The sequence below is a fragment of the Anguilla rostrata genome, chromosome 9 (assembly GCF_018555375.3).
Source record: "Anguilla rostrata isolate EN2019 chromosome 9, ASM1855537v3, whole genome shotgun sequence".
In the NCBI taxonomy this organism is placed as follows: Eukaryota; Metazoa; Chordata; class Actinopteri; order Anguilliformes; family Anguillidae; genus Anguilla; species Anguilla rostrata.
In genome coordinates this window covers 50,208,216-50,229,772 of record NC_057941.1, presented here as the reverse complement: position 1 = coordinate 50,229,772, position 21,557 = coordinate 50,208,216, and the positions used below count along the sequence as shown (strand labels likewise).

Here is a 21,557-nt window from a genome sequence, read left to right as displayed (position 1 = left end):
GAGGGCGAGAGCGATTAGCACTGATTTAGTGCAAAGAGCGTGAACAGAATCCGTGTGTAAGGCAGAGCGCAGCGTCTACAGGTCACAGCACTATTGCTTCTACGTTTGCGGTGCAAGCCGAGAGATCGAAACACACAAGGTACAGGGGGGAAAAACGCTCGCATCCGGGAAAACAAAAACCGCACACCCCTGCCGGCCCCGCGCCTGCGGTCCGGAGGCCTCTCTCTCAGCCGTCCGGCCAGAGAGAGGGGCGGTGGAGTCTGACGACGGTAACGCCGTGGAGACACGCCCAGAGTCCCCAAACGCAGGGCCGTGGGAAGTTCTGGGAACCCTGTTCGATCCATTGAGATCTGATGTGCCGCACGCTTCCCTGAGTCTGTGAAAGATTCTCGAACATGAGGAGTCGTCGCCCCCCCCCCTCCCCGTAAATTCTATGAATCCTGTCGGAGAAATGTGTGTCCCCCCCAGGATTTTGGGACACCTTCGTTCCAAATGCCATCTGGAATGTTTACATTTCAATGCTTCACGGAATGTGTCCGTTAAAAACTCCTTCACAGAATGTATCCATTCCGAATGCCTTTCCGGAATGTTTACATTCAAATGCTTCACAGAATCTATCCATTCAAATTCCTTCCGGAATGTTTCCATTTCAGTGCTTCACAGAGTGTATCCATTCAAGCACCTTCATGGAATGTGTCCATTCAAATAGCTTCACAGAATGTATCCATTCAAATGCTTCACAGAACGTATCCACTCAAACGTATTAATTATGAATGCCTTGTGGAAAATAATCCATTCAAATGCCGGCTGACCACGATCAGAAGGACAGTCCTCTGAAGACCATGAGCGTATTCCCACTGTGTCCATCGGTCTCTCGTGTTCAAACTGTGGTCCGTTTCATTTCGTTCTAAACCCACGGAGCTACTTTTCTCCTGACGGGGACGTACAAGCATCCCCACCGGCCGTTTCCTCCTGTGGGTGACCGTCTTTCTCTACTTCCTCCTTATTCCCCTCCTCTTCCTCCCGGCACCCGGTCTGCCCGACCCCCTGCCCCTCCTGATTGGCCGACGGCCCTGCCGGCTCCTCCCCTTCCCCCGCCTCGGCCTCGCCCACCTCCTCGGACACGGAGTAGATCCGGTTGGGGTTGGGCCCGGCGGCGGCGGCGGCGGCGGCGGCGGCGGCACTGCCCTTGCGCCGCTTCTGGAAGAGCCCGAAGTCGGAGATGTCCTTGGGGAAGTCCTTCCTCTGGAGCTGCGGCCTGTCCCTGGGGGGCGGGGCCTGGGGGGCGGGCAGGAGCGCCGCCAACCCATTAGCCAGCCCATTGAAGGCCTCGGCGGGCTTGGAGGAGGCGGAGCTCTGCTGGAGCAGGGCGGTGGTGACGCTGAAGAGGTTCAGCTTGCCCTTGCTCGGCTGCTCGGCAGGGGGCGCCGGCGAGTACTTGAGCGGCCGGTCGGGGTAGGCCAGGCTCGAGGTCCCCGCGACCGCCTTCCCCGCCTGCAGGCTGGGCTTCGTCCCCCTCATCATCCCCATGACCTCGTAGCGGAAGCTGGAGATGTCCTGCTTCAGTTCCTAAAAGACAGGACAAATCACACACACCAGACCCCCCTTAGAAAGGACAAATCACACACACCAGACCTGCTTTAGAAAGGACAGAGCACACACACCAGACCCCCTTTAGAAAGACCAGAGGCATAGCACAGAATAATGTTCACTGCGTGAGCTGAACTGTGTTCTTGGCTATAAATAACTGTACAACATGAGTACTGTACCTTTTCTAACCTGTGTTTTGAAGTTGTTCCAATAACCGTGACATGCACTTCTGTACGTCGCTTTGGATAAAAGCGTCTGCTAAATAAATGTAATGTAATGTAATGCTAACGCAGGGCAAGCCAACTTGTCTCCGGTGGCTCTGAAACGGCTTCTTCTCAAACTGCGCTTTAAAAAAAAAAAACCTGTATCATAAGCTGTTAAAAAATTGATTAGGTCAGTCTCTCAGAGTTCAGACGCTCCGCGGAACAGCTCGGCGAGTTAGCGACGTTTCTGTTATTTTTAGCTAGCGAGCGAGAGGGCTCCTGGAGAAGGCCCGATCACCAGCTGCCTTATTTCCCCACAGGATTGACTTTCACAGAAAGCAAGAGCCACAAACACAGCCTGTGGCCATTCAGTGTTCGGAGATACGTTCAAATCGTCGTGATTTCAGCGCTGCGTAAAAATCGAAGCCATCAAAAACGACGAAAAAAAAAAAAAAAACCTCACGAAATGCAGTTTTTCTGCTTTCTTGTACCTGTTTGCTGGGATGCTATGCTCTCAACCTTATACAACTGTGTACTATACATGAAGATGTTTGTAGGTGGGGCGCTGAATTGGGTGGGGTGGGGGGGAATTCCAAGGGTCTTGACTAACAGGGACCCTCAAAAAATTGTGCTGTAATTGCAGGGATGGTGGGGCCCTTTGTGAGATTTTTCCTTGGGGCCCACAAGTTCTGGTGGTACTCCTGTTTGTAGACACACTTCAGATTCAGCAAATCTCCCGATCAATTAAGGTTGAGTTGGGGGCTTGCGGCTTACTTCCGTCCGTTCTTCGACGAGCCAATGAAAGGATCGATGAGACGTGACCTCGGACACGGGAGCTCTCGGTTGCGTTCGGCTGATTGGCCAGTCGTTAAACACGTACAGACGGCTTATTTTATTTGGAGAATGATGGACATTTTGGGCACGCACAGGAGAGCATTACCTTGAAGTTCTCCTCGGTCAGCCCCTCTTCTGTCTTTGCGTCCCGGATCATTGCAGCCACGTACCTCTTGACCAAATTTCTCAGCACCTCCTGCAAAGGACATAGAAACCATGACAACAGCAAACCCAATCTTTGCTGTAATTATTTTGAGCAATACAAGCGAGTCTATATTAACACAATAAAAGCAGTATCTAAACAATATATATCAGGGACCTCCAACCGAAATCCTAGAGGGCAGCTGTGTCTGCTGGTTTTTTTTTTACTGATGTCACTGATTGGCTACGGAGTCTGCACACCAAGCACCAAACACCTGCTGATTGAACAGAAACCCAGCAGAGACTGCAGCCCTCCAGGACTTAAGTTTGAAACCTCTGACTTATAGTCTTATCTACTTCATAGGAATGAGGGTGGACAACTCCAGTTCCTGCAGGGCTGGTGTGTTCTGGTTTTACTTCCAACCAATTTTTCTGGCTTAATCTCCTAAACAGCAGCGTACACCAGAGCTGATTCATTCTTACACCGGACTGCAGCAAAATCATTTTTTGCCCCCACCAAGAATACATGAGCAATCTGCAGCTGGAATTCGTGACTGTATTAAAAATTATGTGGGGCCCATTAATTTAAATAAATTATTGAATAATTAAATTTATTATTACATAAATGAATAGGCCAATTAAATCCTCATCAGCAGAAGTTTGGCAGGAAATCCCTGAAACAGATCGGCTTGTGTTGGGCACCCCCAGTCCCAGACAGAATTTACACTGAAACCCAACGGCACCAGGAAGACGCTAACAGCAATAGCGGTGGCATATATCAACATTTTCCTATTTAAATGTGAATATCTACACAGTACTGATGCACAGGGGAAGACTGTGCAGCTCTGAATGCGAATCAAACTGTTTATCATTTATTTTGTTTCCATCACGGATAGTGTCAAATTGTGCTGATTTATTTCACACCAGAGTGAATCGCTGTCCCGATTGCGTCTGATCTGCTATTTGAATCTCTCTTAAATCAGCGACGTCATTATCTGATCGCGCGGATTTATCCCGCGCTCCGATCCAATCGGAGATCGTCATTACCTGATACTGGTGATTTATTCGAAGGTTCTCGGCGGCCCGTCTCTGCAGTGGGGAGGCGGAGGGACGGGGGGGACGGGTGTTGGGGAGGCGGGGGGGCGGGGGGGCGGGTGTTGGGGGGGGGGGCAGGGAAGGGGGGGAGAGACCGGTGTTAAATCACGCCGAATGCACTGACTATCACTCTCTCAGCTGGCAGTGAGCCCCGCCGCTGCGTGAGCTTAATGCCAAACCGACGCCACGCTCCGCGCGCCCGACAGCCACTCGCCATTAGCGAGAACACACAGCGCTTCCTCTCAGAGCTCCTCTCAGAGAGCGGCGTGGAGTAACGCAGAAGCGACTCCGAGCAGCAGAACACTAATATCAACACAACACAGAACCATATCATACGAGAATACAAACAATATTCTCTGGGGAGAAGAGTCATAGAATTCCATGTGAATTCTAAGAGTTCCGTAGAATCACCACGGCAACATAATGTAACAAACTGCTATTGTTTTGAGGACAAAGCTATGACGTTGAACGTGGTTTTTAAAAAAAAAATTTACGATGGAATCTCACCCCGAGGATTCCGAAGGACTCGGGCCTTTTCGTGTTGGTCTCTTTGCAGACGTGCCTCTTTATCCACCGGACCAGGTACCAGGCCGACTTGGGGCTGGGCACGATGTTGAAGGGGGAGGGGAGCGTGCCCCCCTCCTCGAAATAGCTCATCCAGAGCTTGGTCCGGGCGAACTTCCACTCGATGTCTGCGTGATCCTGAGGTATAGAGAGGTTACAGGCCCGGTACAGTTACGAGGGGGATCAGTATGAACTATAAAATGGTTTTTATTTGTGTCATCTATGATGAAATATAGACAGCAGGTAAGGAGAGATAGAGAGGGAGAGTGAGTACGGAGGTGAGGGAAAGGGAGAGAGGTGGGAAGAGGAAGAGAGGAGAGAGAGAGAGGGAGAGAGGGAGAGAAGGGGATAGAGGGAAAGAGAGAGGGAGACTGATGGGGGAAAGTGGGAGAGTGAGGAAAGGAAAGACAGAAAGAGCAAGGCGAGAAAGTGAGAGAGAGGCAGAGAGGGATGATCACTGAGACTCACCGCTATGTGTTGGTAGGAGTTGTTCATCATGGCGATGAGCATGTTGAGCAGCACCACCAGGGAGATGATGTTGTAGGTGCCGAACATGGTGGCGCCCACGAACTCCGTGAACTCGTGGTGGGCCTTGACGTTGGTCACGTACAGGCTGATCAGACCGAAAATGGACCAGAACAGCGACTGCAGGGTCTCAAACAACCTGAGGACACGGGGTCGCAGAAAGGTCAAACAGAGGTCAATCAGAGGTCATTTGCAGGTCAAATACAGGTCATGATCAGGTCAAACGCAGGTCATACGCAAGTCAAACACAGGTCAAATGGCAATTGAACTGCCAGCTGTCTCTCTCCGGAATAAGAAAACTACCCATGTTGGGAGTTGATTTCATTATCACGGATCTGTGAGACATAAATCTAATGCCACTCAAAGCCAAAGCTTTCATCCGATAGCCTGATGTCGGACAATCGTCACGCCATCCCATAATATTCTCACATGACTCATGTAATATGTACACACCATCATGACAGCTTAATGGCAAAAGTCATCACTGGCAGTTGTCTTCACCATCATAACCACTAATTGCATTGCCAAGCATTAAAAATAATTAGCAGATAATTATCCATGTTTCACCAAAGCCAGTGGGCAAACAAATATAAAAAGGAAAAAGGAAATGAATTTTTAATGACCCACAGGACAGCAACTATCCCTTCCTGGCCCCATTTAAAGAAACATCTGCTTCGACCATCTAATATCAAGGACAACATTTTTATTCTGTATAACTGTATGCTACATAAATGTAGAGTGTGACACAGGCCCAATGTATTTGGGCCTGTGTCACACTCCAGAAAGGCAAAATTCTCATCAGGAAACTCTGCAGGGCAGAAACACCTAATCTAATCTAACCTGACCTAATCTAATCTCATCTAATCTAATCTGACCTGATCTAAACCTAATCTAATCTAATCTGACCTGATCTAAGACTAATCTAAAGAGTAACAGCCTGCGTTTATATAGCGCCCTGGCGCGGGCGTGCTCGCCGGGCGGACTCACGTGGAGAAGGCGTTGTTCTGCTTCTCGCAGCGGATGCCCTTGCAGTCGCTGACCTCGTCGGTCTCGTAGTAGAAGTAGAGCTGGTTGAGGCCGTTGGCGAAGGCCAGCAGCACCAGGCAGTAGATGAAGAGGAACTTGAGGATGTCCAGCAGCATGCGGCCCAGCGAGATCTGCAGCGGCCCCAGGTGCGAGTTGGCGGTGAAGAGGGAGATCAGCCGCAGCGAGCTGAAGATGTTGGCGATGGCGAACACGGCCTCCGCCACCAGCGTTGGGTGCCACATCTCCCACTTGTCCCTGGGCTTGCAGCCGCTGTACTGTGGGGAGGCAGAGAAGCATTGCGATGCCATCAAATATATCAGCAAAAATATATGAAATATATCATCAAATATATATGAAATATATCCACAAATATATATGAAATATATCATCAAATATATATGAAATATATATCAAATGTATGACTCTGAGATGGCATGTGCTAGGACTACATGAAAGTGGATAGAGGAACAGATCCTGGAGCAGAACCTCGCTGGAGGAAACTGCCACAGACACGCTGTTTTACCTTAACGTACGCGACCACCTTCAGGGAGATGGTGGCCAGGTAGAGGGAGTTCATCACGAAGTCCATGAGGTTCCACCAGTCGTGGATGTAGTCCTGGAACCCCCCGTCCCACATCTGCTTGATCTCCGTCCATATGAAACCTGCGGGGGGAGAGGGCGTGTCACAGGACAGGTGTGCGGGTCACCACACAGGTGTGAGTCACCGCACAGGTGTGTGTGTCACCACACAGGTGTGAGTCACCGGACAGGTGTGTGTGTCACCACACAGGTGTGAGTCACCGGACAGGTGTGTTTTTCACCACACAGGTGTGGTCATAGCGCACATCCGCACGTGCACCATGCCAGTCTCAAAGGGGAAGGGGGTGGGGGAAAGAAGTAAGGAGGGAGAGAAAGAGTGAGGGAAAGAGAGGGAGGAGAGAGAGAGATGAGGAGAGTGGTAAGAATGCGGGAGGGGAGGAGAGAGAGAGAGAGAGAGAGAGAGGGAGGAGAGAGAGAGATGAGTAGAGTTGGAGAGAGGTAAGAGCGAGGGAGAGGAAGGGGGGAGGAGGAGGAGGGAGGGGAAGAGGTGCTGAGTTTTCCATGTTTAATAAGACGGCTGTAAGGCGGAGTTTCTGCCAAACACGTCCCGCGGAGGATTTCACGCTTCGCCGCGAGCTCTCATCACATCGAATTACCCCCCCCCTCACGTCAGCCTCGTCCCTTTTCGCCTTGCCCGTTTGCGTTTTCGCGGCCGGGCGGGAGGGAGGGGCGAGAGAGAGAGAGAGAGAGTGTGAAAGACGCGTTTCAAACGTTTGTTCCTCTCACCTTTCTCAAAGGTGTCTCAGACACAGCGTGAGCGCAGTGCAGAAACGGCCCAGCATGTGTGTGTGTGACACTATAACAGGACCGCAGTCCTATAGCGCCTGTCACCTCAGGATATAAAACCGTTTTACAGGGAAGGGAACAATCTGTCCACACAGTATGCGTTCCGTATATCTATGAATTCTTCAATATTTATATTTATATTCAATAGACGGGAGGTGAGGTCTAAGGGCAAATTTCTGCGTGAGGAGGGGCATGAATTTTACTGGAATAAAGTCCAGTAAAACTGTGATGGATGCACAGTCACATTCAGGCATTTAGCAGACTTACTCAAACAAATTACGAAAGTGCATAATAGGCTTAGGCAATGAGCAGAGATGACTGCAATTCATCAGAGTGACAGCCAACCGTAGCAGGCAGTCCATAAACCTATAACATAAAGCTAATTGCCTTAGCAGACACACGCAGGAGACTAAGGATGTATTGCTGAACTACCCTTTACTTTTTTTTACCCATCATTCACAGTGTGAGATCACAAATGTGTGATTAGAATGTTCTGAGCTGAACATTCTAATGCTGATGTCACAATCAATACTGGTGATTGAAAGCAGTAGAGTTCTAGAACACGGACTTAGAATGCTGAGAATGAACATTCCAAAAAAAAACCTGCTCTTCAAAAGGTTAAGCAGCAGGTGGGTCTGAGGATACTGTGTTAAGTGGAACACAGAACGAGTTAATAAACCCATAATGCAGTGGGGCCTTGATGTAATGTAAACAGGAGTGTTGTATAGTGTTTCTATAAATACCCACCCGGGACACCACAGAATGTTTTATTTATTTTGTTGCAGTACAAGCGTCTCGAATGACAATAATAAAAACATGTCGCGGTGAGAATATCTTCAAAAATATTATTTATTTGATTTTCACGGAATGTCCCGTCCCATGCAGTGAAGGTTTCATCCATCCATCTATCCATCCACTATCTATACCCACTTTAGTGAAGGTTTCAGCGCAGAAAAATGTATGGCTCACGAGATTAAGAGACTCAAGGGATAAAAACGAATCGCTGAATCTCAGGAGGACACAGTAAATCATATAGTTCAGCTTTTCTTTCAATATAATTCAATATAAAATGGGAGGTCACGCCCACGGGTCCTGTGTCTACTTCATCTTGTCAAAGGCATGGGGTGTTTAAAGATTAAACACAGCAAGAAGAGAACCGTCTGCCTTCCTTCATAGATGTGATGTCTGTAGGGGGGCAATAGCAGTCTAACCAAGGTCATGTGTGTGTGTGCAGTATGTATGATTTGTTCACTTTATTATCTTTTGAATTAAACACATGGTGCCGAGATTTGAAACCTCACTGCTACAGTCCAGAAATCTCACGCATTTGCACTTTTTAATGCTTGAGAGAATGTGTGATGGCTGGTAACCAGGCTTGGAGTCAATTCTGTTTCTTACTTCGTCAGTCAAGAAGAGGAAGCATTGAAATTCAATTCATGAATAAAAAAAAATAAAAACCTCATTCAATATCACAGCCGTTTTGCATTTCACAAATAGAATTTTAAATAATTTAGCAAATTGACTGAATTGAGCATGGAGTTGACTCCAACCCTGGAGGTGCCAGGTAAGTCAAATGCAATGCAAAAGGAGTAAATCGACAAAAAAAACCTGACTTACTTCAAAATTCAGGTACACTTTCATGAGTGAAAGTGTTTTGAAAGCCTTTATAGTAGCGTCTTTTTAACCACTCTTCTTCATGCAAGTGCGCCTGAAGTTTTAAGTAAGTAGAATTTGATGTTTTTGTTTCAGCTAGTCCTCCTGCAACTAGGAGGGGGGGGGGGGCAACGTTACCTAGCACCCAGGGCAGGATCATCCACTCCACGGTGGTGGGGGCGGGGCCCTGGCGGTTGGGGTCGTTGGAGACGATGTGCTGCGAGGCCAGGAGCAGGAGGAAGAGGAAGGTGAGGTAGGACGCGGTGTGGCAGATGAACTTGATGAAGGGCTTGCGGATGAACAGGCCGTAGCGGCTCTTGGGGGCCATCAGGTAGCAGAGGGAGAAGAGGGGGAAGAGGAGGCCGATGAAGACGCAGGTGAGGAACTTCCCTCCCCAGTGCCGCCTCCGCCAGCCCGGGAACTCGTCGTACCAGCGAGACGCCAGCAGCTGCTGACAGTTGGGCTGGGCCACGAACTGACCAATCAGAGAGAAGGGGGGAGGGGCCAGAGAGAGAGGAGGGGGGAGATGTAAGAGCGAGGGGGAGGAAGAGAGAGGGGTAGAGGAGGGGAAGGCAGGGGGAGAGAGGGAGGAGAGAAAGAGTATTGATTTATTACTGCTATTTTTATTGCAAATATATTCACTTTCACTGTATTAATATATTTATTTTAAAATCTGTAATAATTTGCATCTTCATTAATATTTCCATGTATTTATGCAGGCTGTACAAATGCCTATCCTGCCAATGAAGCAGGTCGGGAAAAAACTAGAATTTGAATTATACATTTGAGTCCAGAGAACCTGAAGCCAGCCAATTAAAAACTGACAGAAAGGAGGATATCAGAAGAACAAAGACTACGGAATGACAAGGAGGTGCATCTGATCTCCATAAACGTCATATTCTACCTCATCACACATCATACTTCATTCCACTGATGAGAGAACAGACGAGAGGCACCATGACAACAAAAATGGGAGGAGCTAGCATACACTACCATTAACCCACCGAACCAATCATTTGCTTAGCTGTGAACAGATTTTATGATTGACAGCTGAATGTGGATCCACCCTTTTTTAACCTCATTCTGCCATACATCACTACAAGCATCACTTACAGCAGCTATAACAACCCTCCTGAGCCGAAGCAAAGATAACACCTGCTTTCCCTCTGTATGCATGAAAATATGGCTGGGATTCAATCAATATCCAACTGTAAGCTCGACTAACATTTAAAAGCAACATTCTTTTTTACTTCAACATAGTTTTGCCATTTCAACAATCGCTGAGACAGACTCACCAAACTGAGTTTGTGAAGAAAAAGTGTCACTTCTGTGCAAATTGTTTGCGTGTATGTCAGTGAAGGACACATTTTGATTAAATACAAGATAATGGCTTCTTAGACACCCACTCATATTTACAGGACACGCTTCATCGTCTGGAAACAGTAATCCCTTCAGTTTTGAAAAATGGAACAGTTTGATATCATATCGCTCCCAAAATGCACGGTAGATCTAAATGTTTCATCATGGCGGAGTCTTGTTGCCAGAAAACGGCTTCCTGATTACTGCGCTATAGAGAGCTCAACTTTTCCTAATTTCTCTGATAAACGTGTTTGAACAGTGGCTCCACAGCACTGCAGTAATTAGATGCGTTTCAGTTGCACTAATCCAAATAAATAAAGCCCTCGAGAAGCACGGTGACGAGGCCATAACAGACGTGTCCGGCGGTCGTAAAAAAATAAATAAAATAAAATAAAAAACACACATAATCCTCATAACGATGCGCCTCGAAACCGCGAGGCAGAAGAACGGCGACCCAGCTGGAGAAACGCTACGCGCTACACGCTACGCGCTAATCAATACAGAGCTCTCCCGCGGCTGGGCAGCGTTTTTAATCAGCCACTCAAACGGAACATCTGAGGGGCTCGTTACGGGGCATTGGCGGAAAATCTTTCCTTCCCGCCAAATGGCCGGCATGTGGGAAGGAGGTCACATACGGGCAATCGCTGTAATTTACTGTAAGGCTGCTCTAATATGGGCAATCACTGTAATTTACTGGAAGGCTGCTCTCATACGGGCAATCACTGTAATTTACTGTAAGGCTGCTCTCATACGGGCAATCACTGTAATTTACTGTAAGGGCAGCTCACATATGGGCAATCACTGTAATTTACTGTAAGGCTGCTCTCATACGGGCAATCACTGTAATTTATTGTAAGGACAGATCACATATGGGCAATCACTGTAATTTACTGTAAGGACAGCTCACACGTGGGCAATCACTGTAATTTACTGTAAGGACATCTCACATATGGGCAATCACTGTAATTTACTGTAAGGACTGATCACATATGGGCAGTCACTGTAATTTACTGTAAGGCTGCTCTCATACGGGAAATCACTGTAATTTACTGTAAGACCAGCTCACATACGGGCAATCACTGTAATTTACTGTAAGGGCAGCTCACATACGGGCAATCACTGTAATTTACTGTAAGGGCAGTTCATATGCAAACCCAGGGTACCAGCCCAGCACAGGGATTACACTGTAAGGAAACACATGCGCACCATCTGGGCACCCTCACACCAAACAGACTCCCACCTGCCCCTCCAGCAGGGAAGGGGAAGATGAGAATTTCAGGCTGGACTTCAATCGAAATTCATCCTGAACTTTGACTCACAATTAAATGCAGGTGTTTAGTTCCAGAATCGGCAAAATGCATTTATTTGTGAGTCATTACAGCTGCCATTGCTCATACGTACACAGCCAACACTACGAGCAGCCACACAAAATGAAAACCGTCTGTTAAAACGTGAATGTTTTACAGCATTTCGTATGTGTAACGTGGTTCTAACGTTAGCTATGCATGAAAAGACAATGCTAACGTTATGTTTTCCCATATAATGACATTCACTGTTTGAAAATTTGCATAGCTGTGTAATCGCATTCATAAGGGTGGTAATACATCCTTTAAAAAGATAAATCTGGTTCTCGGCGTGGGGTTGATTCCCTCCCTAATTTGGAACGGGCCAATCATCTGTGACCATAGCTGCGTTCATGCGTGAGCTCCACAGTCGACTCGGGAGAGTTGTAGACTTCCACACTTGTCATCTGAAACCCGTGGCTTCACCGGCTGCTTGTTTCTACGCTGCAGAGTTGCATCTGCAGCAGCTGAGCTCGCGTACAGCAGATGTTTATTTATTTATTTATTTATTTGACAGGGACAATACACATTGATCAACGTCACTATTCTGTGATGTAAATGTGCCAGATTTAGCCAGATCGCTAATTTCCATCTGTTGAAGACCTTTCATGTGTGATGGTAACATGCAGTCCTCGGGCACCCGATCGACCAGCGAGGGGCGCCAGAGAGCAATGAAACGTGGAATCCTACTGAACCACGCCATGCCCCAATGGAGCTACCGGCCGTTCAGCACTGGCACGGTCCGGATTCGATCCGATTCCAGACCAGACAAGGACACATCTGTGCACCTCATCATGGTGCCTTAACCGGATGAGCCACTCAGCAGCCTCTGAGCAATGACGCACAAGGCTGTGAAATATCACAGATATTGACATAATAATGCAGCTTTTTATTTAACTTCAGTTTCTTCTGCCTTATGGTTCCTGCAAGCAAGGATATAAATTATATAAAACGAGAACGTTTTTTAGTTTCTCAGTGGCTGACAGAACACTAATACCTGGCATTCATTTGCAAATTCACATCGATTTTTTTTTCTTCTTCTTCTGGAGAACCTTGCATATTTTAAGCTCCGGACTGATGAACAGGCCGCATGATAAAAGCTGGAGTAAAATATTGATTAGCTCCCCCAGGGAAGCTGGCCGCCCGTCCGGGGATAAATCAAATGCACCGCCCCCCCAGAACACCTGCACAGACACTCTTCAAGGACTTCTCCCATTGTACTGCTTGCCCAGATAGTGCACATATATTTAAAACTAGATCCAGCCCTGAAAACTCCCCTCCATGGGTAGAGTGCGTGTTCCAGAGCAAATTAGAGAACAATAACCGAAGGTGACATAATGTTCAGCTGACTTAACGCTCCGGTAAGACCTGTGTGACTCTTTCTTCACTTTAAATTTAGTTCCTTTAAACTTTCAGACACGTTTTTTTCTTTTTACATTTTCACTTTCCGGGCGCAAGTCGGCTAGAAGTTCTGCACTACAGCGTCCAAGGAACAAATCGATAGCGGTGTCACAGACCATGACGAAGTTAAAGAAAAGGACTTACACTGAACTACTCAGAGCTATTTTATTTTTTTATTTTCGTCAAATAGGTGTGGAGAGTTCCCGGAAGTCCCCAGATACCTCCTGAGTCTTGAAGGGGGCACTGCCGGAGGTTAGTCTCTCGCCACCTGCTGGACACACAAAAACTGCTGGTCCAGTGTTGCAGAACCGAAAAAAAACTTTCTGAAGGAGTCCTTCAGAGCCACACACGGGAGGGAGAGGTTGTTAACATTTGAAAAGAAAAGGAAGATCGAAACATTTTGTTTAATGAAAGAGTGAGCAGCGAGCACAAGGTCTACTCCCCGAGGGGTTCGATGTGTAATGCCGAAACTAGCCGTTCCCGCTTTTCGCGGCTTATCGGACCACAGTGAAAAAAACAACAAAAAAAACCACGTCCGCCAAGGACACGTTAGCGGTTATCATCTGTAGCGCTATGAAACGGAACGACCGGGGCTAATTAAATAATTAAGAGCAGACGCGTGTGTGGCAGTTAATGCCGGAACGTTCCGGCCTGCCGTTCTTCATGCCCCTTGTGGCTTAATGAGTATTAAACGCGTTTATTCGGGCCTGTTAGCTGCGCCCTGACCTTCCAATCATGAATCACAGCAGAGATTCAGGAAGTCAGGAAGAATGAATTCAAATAAGGGGGAGAGCTTATTCAAATGAACAACATGCAAGATTCTGAAGGTGGGGGGGGGGGGGGGACATTCAAACTACAACAGTAGCTGGCTGTTTATAATGTATCTGTAAGAAATATGGAGTTCCTGCATGGATTTGTGAATTTATGTATCTGGACACCACAGCGTGAGCTAATAGACCTTGGATTTCCGTGCTGAAATAATTCCCATTTTTTAACAAACAACAAATTGAATGCAATTGGACAGCGCCCTTCCAACAGCTAATAGGTTTCTTAAAACTCATTCTCATAAAAAGTAATGTTTTCTTCTGTTTTACTTGCTAAATGACCTTAATGATAAGTGACTTATATAACCTCAGTTTTTACTCCAAATTTAAATTCAGCATCGTATACAACTAAATGGATATGGCCAGGTATTGTATGCGTGCAAAGATCATGAACACCAAACTCAACATCTGAAAATGTATCTGTGTCACATCCTTGTTGTAACCACTGATCCAATTAAATGTTTTCAATTTACTGTAACATCCCAGTAACAGCTGTAACAAGATCGGGTACACGGTGTATCAAGGTGATCTGTTTGTTTGTTTTATTATCATAACAGCTTGCTTTGATATTCTGCACTCAGTCGTTCAATGTTTTCCTTCTTAATGAGGCTCGTATCGTGCCGCACTTATCAGAGATGCAGGTGGAAACTACAGGATGCCATTTTAAATCTCTGCAAACAGAGGTGCACAAACACTAAGGCGGGCCCCCATTTGCAAAGCGCCTGGGCTCCATTCAGCCGTCAGAGAGGAACGGCTGTGAACCGGAGCGTTTCGGCGGGAAATAGCGAAGGGGGAGCCAGGGTTCAGGAACCCAGCTACACTGAGCTGTCAATCACTAGATTTGCTTTAACAAATTTTTTTTTTTTGCTCTACACAATGATTGGTTGACATCAGTGAGTCACTGGGAGCAAACATTTCCTTCCAGTGACTCACTGGTGTCAACCAATCATTGTGCTTTTTACGTAATGAAAACTTCAGTCTGTCACCATCAGCTGAAAAAACACAAGAATGAGGTGTGGAGAGTGGAGCGCCACCTTGTGGCACTCTGTGGTTACTGAGCCACACCCTGAGGGAGTTTTCATCTCAGTTTGGACATTTTCGTTATACCTGTGAACAAAGCCCCTTTGCCTCGGTTTTGGAGGGCATATAAGTCAGGGCATATAATCCCCAAAAAAGGGCTTGAGTTTATGTTTGTGAAAGCTAGCATATGCCTTGTTGACGAAACACCAAGCCACTTCCCCAGGAGGATACTGAATATGCCAGGTAACACAAAAAACGCTCTCACAACGTTGCTGCAACGTAGTGGCAACGTTATAAACTTGACAGAACACTCCAGTAGCACCGTGAGAACATTCTGTGTTAGCTGGCACTTCCCCTGACGCTCCGCTTCTCCCAGCCGCAATAATCCACAGCAAAAACGCGCTCGAGTTTGTTTGTGAACGTTAGCTGAGGATAGCTAGCGTTCCCCTCGCTGCAGAAATGTCAGGAGTCTTTCCCAGGAGCACATTGTACTACCCTCGAGCTCTGCTCCGCCCCAGCAGCAATAAAGGCAGCCTGTGCCAGAGACGCTAACAGGCACTAGCGGGGGGAACGAGGGAGGATTCTCCTGCCTGTGAAATGTTTCCTTCGTTTGACAAAAAAAAAGAATGCCAAAACACCAGCCACTTTCTTAATGAAATATTACACATGTTAACGAATGCAGCTAAACAATGACTGCTTGATTTTCAAGACTAGGCTTGATATAGTGTTAGATACTATCGAGTCTGCAGGTAATCAGAGCACCAATTTAAGTCAGGAAAATGGTGAGCATTGTTGGGCTGAATGGCCTGTTCTCGTCCTTATGTTATGTTGTGTAAATGAAATTTTAAAAAAAGATTGCCAGCCTCAAATTAAGCCAGGGGCAAACATCACATTATTGTGAAGAAGGTAGGATTTTGCCATTTCTGTGGCTATGTATGGGTGTGATATACTGCGTGATAAAATAATGCATTTTATTTCAAGGTATTCATAAATATATTAAAGAACAGAATGTCAGGCAGGAAAATAAAATATAGTGCAGGCTATAAAATTATATTGCGCCTACTTTAAGCATTATTAATCTCTAACTTCCTCAGATGAAGGTGTCTCCTAAATAAATATAGAAATAATGCTGTCAGTAAGGAGGACTTTTAAAGCTGATTCAGACAGTAATGAAAATGTACCATCCAGGAACAAGTATTAAACGTGTTTGTCTTCAGAGTGCACAATGCAGAACTAAGCCTGTCGACACAGAAAAACGTCCAGTGTTAATTCAACTCAGATAACATTTGGACCCTCTTATCAGAGTTGAATGAACACTGTTAGAGTTGAATTGACACTGGACATTGACATTTATTGTGTACCATATTCAGATACAGGTTCTAGGGTGAATATCTTTCCCCCCCTGCCACCATTGATCTCAAGGGTGTTGTGCCAAGGTCAAAAAATCATAAATGTCCACTGACATCACAACAATCAATAATCAATGCTAAACTAATTATAGCAACATTACTATATGTCACTATAATTACTATACTAATCATCCTTATTAATACCATACATGAAATCATTTTTGTCTGCGGTAACATTACTATAATATGACAAAATTATTTTTTTCTAGAAACAAAAACTATAAAGCCAGTCATGTTACGATAAATCCAGACTTATTTTACAGTTCAGAGACTCCTGGGGAAATCTGTTCTTTTCTTCTCTTTAGCTCTTGCAGTATTGCGTAAGGAACACGTTCCTCTGTATGTATTCCTCTATCAGTATGGAAACCAAAATATAAAGTCGCCGCAGTCAATTGTAACGTCTGCATTAGCAATTACCAAATGAAAGAGCCCTTTCACTGCAGCAAGGTCTTCTCCATCAGGCAGAGGAGAGAATGCAAATGCTTATCAGCGATCTGGCGATAAATCCCCATCCTTCAGAGTGGTAAACCAGCTTTATTCCCCTCTCTGCCCTGGCCCAGCGTTGTGTGCGGCATTTCATCAGAAAGCTCTCCGTCCTGTGAATGTCACCGCCATAAACAACGGGCCGGCCGACCGGCGGACTGGGCGGCGCGGGAGGACGAGGACCGCGCGGAGAGCCGGGTTCGCGCGCCGCTCGCTGATTGCTTCTGTTCCGGATTCGGCCCCCAAAGAGACCATTCAGGCCTGGCAGGGCACTCCATTTCGTAAAAACAGCATAAAACGAAATGAGCTTTATTTGAACAGAGGGCCGCAGCGCAGGGAACTTTAAAGGTTAGGGGAACCGGGCCTGCCACCAAAAAGATCGCAGGTTCGATTGCCTGGGCAAGGCACTGCCATTGTAACCTTGAGCAAGGTGCTTAACCTCAGTGGCTTCAGTACACATCCAGCCGTATAAATGGATACTGTGTTAAAAAAAAAATGTAAAAAGATGTGCAAGTCACTCTGGATAATAATGTCAGCTAAATTCCCGTAGCGTACTGAAAAATCTTCAATAATAGATATTTACTCATATGTTTTCAGGTATGCATTTCTGCAATTATATTCAAATTCCTTAAAATGACTGATTGATTCATTGACTGATTGAGAGGGGGGAATGCCTCTTCATTAATAATTTTGGGTGGTAAATCAGCTCATCATCATCGTCATCATCACTATCATGCCACCTGTGATGCAAACACAGTACACATGCGCTTCCTGTCCAAAGGAGAATCCCTGGCTGTGGGAGAACGAATCCAGAACGTTCCATGAAGTGTTAGGAGCGGTTGGGGGTGGGGGTGGGGGGGGGGGGGGAGAGGAGCTTGTCCCCGCATCAAGCCGAAAAACACAGGTTCCCCGTTACCATGGGAACAGCCCGGAGACGTACCGAGACCCTCGTGAACACACCGCCCAAAAGTAGGCGATTGATATTTTTGCAGTCCCAGATTTTCCTCCTCAAATTTCTCTCAGGCGCACAGGTGTTCTCTTCTTGGTGTTCTCTCCCGCTCCTCTCCGGTTGAGCTCCCCTTGATTAATGCACTAGGGGGAGGGGGGGTGGGGGGTGGGATTTTATGAAAGAGCCACCTGACTAATCATCAAGATGGGATTTCAACCCACAGACTTCCGAGGACAGAAGAAGCCTCGTTCTGTTCTGTTCTGTTCTTTGGGTTACCGGAGGTGAAAATCATTACGATGCCAAACCTCCCAAAAAAAACAAAACCAAACGCCGTCACCTGGACCACAAAGCAAACAGGCTGGTTTACAGCTGGTGCTGGAGAAAGAGAGGTGATAAGACGTCTCAGGAAAAAAGATCCACAGGTGTAAAGCCATTTTTAATGTCCGCACACCCATGTGAAGTAAAATGGGTCAGTCGTGTGAAAAATACCTTTTCAACAATTTTGTTTTCATGTTTCCATGGATATTTATCCCCAAAGGGACAAAATCTGGAATTCTGTATGATGTTGAGAAACGGCACTGAAAGCAATAGGGATTAGCTGAAAGGAGCCAGTTCGATTTTTAACTCACAGCCACGGAACAGGAGAAACATCAATAACACTGAGGATGCAGTACCACACTCCCCTCAGCAGGGGGCGATAGCAGACAGTGTAAAATTCATGAACTCTCAGCGTCTCACAAGGACACGCACCAGTGCCAAAGGAATATTCCTTCTGATTTTTCCCTTCTTTTTTTACCCACAGTGTACAGTACTAGTAAAAATATTTTTCCTTTCATTTCTCTTAATAAAACCCTTGCATCTTCAGACTTACTCTTACATTGGGGAATATTCGCAAAATTTAAAAAATGATGTGTTCTCATGGAGGCGGTGCAAATACGATATTGATTCAGCGGCGCACAGGCTAACGCTATGAATCCCAAGAGTTTTGTTCTCCTAATCTCGGGCCGAAGATCTCTTCTCGCGGAAGAGAGAGAGAAACCCTGAAACCGAGGAATTCTCAGACGCCTCGAGCCGCGGGTTTACCGGACGGGCGGAACCGAACGGCCATTTCGCACATTGCCCATTACTTATCAGGGATGGACCCGGAGCGATTCCTTCTGATGGAATTAATGGACAAGATAAAGAAGAGGGGATGTCGTGGTTTTGACCCACCTGCTAAAAATGAAATTCTGCAGCATGCCAACGGCTTGGGAAAAGCGAAGATGCTTTTTTGGTAGGGGTAGACGAGATTTAGTTATATTTCCTGGATGGCAGGTGTGTTTCCGTCAATTAACCTGAATCAGTCAGCTAAACAACACCACTTCGTCCATAGATTCGACCACAGTGACATATTTCAGATGGAGACACGACAATCTTCATCTGGCATTCATGAGCATGTAAATGATCGGGATAATGAGATAATTAAGAGCAGAAATTGGCATTAAATCCAGAAACAGGCACATCCCTCAGTGTGCCTCCTGTGTTTATAGCTAGTAGACTCAACTCAAGGGATGTGGGATTCACTGACTCTATCATTCCTGTCTCTCCTCACTCAATCAGGGTTCTGGAACACTGTGTACTGCCACTAATGGTGAGATTCCATAGGTCAAAGGGTTAAGCACATAGGTCAATGGGTTAAGTACATAGGTCAAAGGTCAGCACTCATGACCTCATTATAGTGAAGAATCTTTATTTCGTGATACTTCCCACTACTCCACACATCCCACTGCCTCTCCCCTACTCCAAAACTACAACTCCACCCATCCTGCTCTCCCACTCCAAACTACAACTCCATCCATCCCACTGCCTCTCCCCTACTCCAAAACTACAACTCCACCCATCCCACTGCCTCTCCCCTACTCCAAAACTACAACTCCACCCATCCCACTGCCTCTCCCCTACTCCAAAACTACAACCCACACCCCTGCCTCCTACCCAAACTACAACTCCCATCCCTGCCTCTCCCACCAAAACACAACTCAACATCCTGCTCTCCCTACTCCAAAACTACAACTCCACACATCCCACTGCCTCTCCCCTACTCCAAAACTACAACTCCACACATCCAACTGCCTCTCCCCTACTCCAAAACTACAACTCCACACATCCAACTGCCTATCCCCGACTCAAACCTACAACTCCAAAATTCAGCCGAATCAATGGCGGGTTTACACCAGCCAGGAAGGACGACAGCTGATCTGAGGCAGCCCGGTCCAGGCAGGTGTCAGCGCTGCCAGCGCCAGACTTCACCACCCTGCCGCCGCAGCACTGTCAGAGCAGGGGAGCAGAACCGGTGGCCATGACAACAGCGCAAAAAGGAGCTCGAGCGCTACGGCGCTAACGGGCGCCGAAATGCGCTGCGTTTCCCGACGGCCGAAGAGATCTGCGCCACGGGCACTGCTCACTCGCTGTCCACGGCGACGCTGACTTCTCACGGCGTGAAAGTCCAGTTCTGACGAAGAAAACTCTGATACAGAGCAACGTGTGAGTCCCTATTGGACTCATAGACACTCTGTTAAGAGTAGATTTAAACACTGGGGCTTTTGCCATGCAGAGCCAGTAACCAGTACGACCAGGCTTTACTAATTCACTAAAATTAGAGACGATTTCATAAATTCAAGAAATACACACATATGAAAGAGGTTTGATTGCATGCAAATGCAGGAAAGCCCCCTGAGACACAGATATGATGCTGGGGGGGGGGGGTAGTTCTTAATATTTTAATAGCCAAACCTCATCCACACGCACACATCGTGACTTCCTATTTTTGGAACCTCCGTTTCCCAACCCCTCCTCCTGCCCCCCCCCCCCCGCATGACTCACTACACCAAGCACCAGGAATAATTGCATTCCCCTCCTCTCCCCCCCATGCTCTGAACCTTATGATACTTCACCATGACATAACTGCTTTATCTCCTTTATCACCCTTTCCCAATAATTCAAATTCAAATCTCACGACTGTGGCGTTGTTCTTAAAGTGCAACTTGAAAATATTGCCCTACACTAGCAACTGAGGGCACTGTGAGGACGGGGCTACACAAAGCCAGGATTCCAGTTCAACGAGCCTGACCTGGTCGACTTTCTCACGTGAGGCAAGTCTGTCGACCGTGCAGGGGATGCACTGTAGCCAACGGTCACTTAACAGAAAAAAAAAAACTTAATAAAAAATGTGACTTCAATGTTTTCTCACTTGAAAATTTTAAGGTTTGTTCAAGTGAGAAGTTAATCTTTTAGGATTATCAAATAAAACGTTTTTTATCAGTGTATGATATTGTGTAGGTGGGAGCACGGGGCTCCAGTTAGTGGTAGATATTTATCCCAAATCAAATATTTACCAGCCTTCACCTCAACACCATCCAACCACTTCCCAAACTGCAGTTTGCCTGAAACAGACACTCCAGAGAAGGGATTTCAAACTCAAATCCTGGACCGCTGCATCGCCTGCAGGATTCTCCCCTGGTTTTGTTCCAGCTAAGCCGAGGCGCTGGAAACAAGGACATGATGTACACCAGGGACACTCAGAATCTGTCTCTCAAGGTCAGCAGTGCTGCTGGTGTTCTCTTCTGCCTGACAGCTCCAAGTCCAATAATGTCACTGATTGGCCACTGATTGTCACTGATTGGCCAGACATTGCGGGGGGGGTTAATGAAAGCCAGCAGTCTATCGCCCCGAGGCCCTGATTTGAGTTGCCGTGGTGGAGGCCCTTCAGCTAA

The 21,557-nt window shown here is 46.8% G+C and overlaps 1 protein-coding gene across 7 annotated transcripts in view; it reads right to left on the bottom strand.

Moving 5' to 3' along the window:
* Nucleotides 1-421: 421 nt before the first annotated feature.
* trpc4a (transient receptor potential cation channel, subfamily C, member 4a) overlaps nucleotides 422-21,557 on the bottom strand; it is a 32,148-nt gene continuing 11,012 nt past the window's right edge. For all 7 annotated transcript variants that reach the window (XM_064352688.1, XM_064352686.1, XM_064352683.1 and 4 more), the window contains 8 exons: nucleotides 9,156-9,492; nucleotides 6,502-6,641; nucleotides 5,940-6,253; nucleotides 4,896-5,091; nucleotides 4,371-4,565; nucleotides 3,816-3,857; nucleotides 2,734-2,823; nucleotides 422-1,569 (listed from right to left, as the gene is read on the bottom strand). In XM_064352688.1, the coding sequence (XP_064208758.1) occupies nucleotides 922-1,569; nucleotides 2,734-2,823; nucleotides 3,816-3,857; nucleotides 4,371-4,565; nucleotides 4,896-5,091; nucleotides 5,940-6,253; nucleotides 6,502-6,641; nucleotides 9,156-9,492 (1,962 nt within the window). In that variant the 3' untranslated portion in view covers nucleotides 422-921. The remainder of the gene's footprint in view (nucleotides 1,570-2,733; nucleotides 2,824-3,815; nucleotides 3,858-4,370; nucleotides 4,566-4,895; nucleotides 5,092-5,939; nucleotides 6,254-6,501; nucleotides 6,642-9,155; nucleotides 9,493-21,557) is intronic.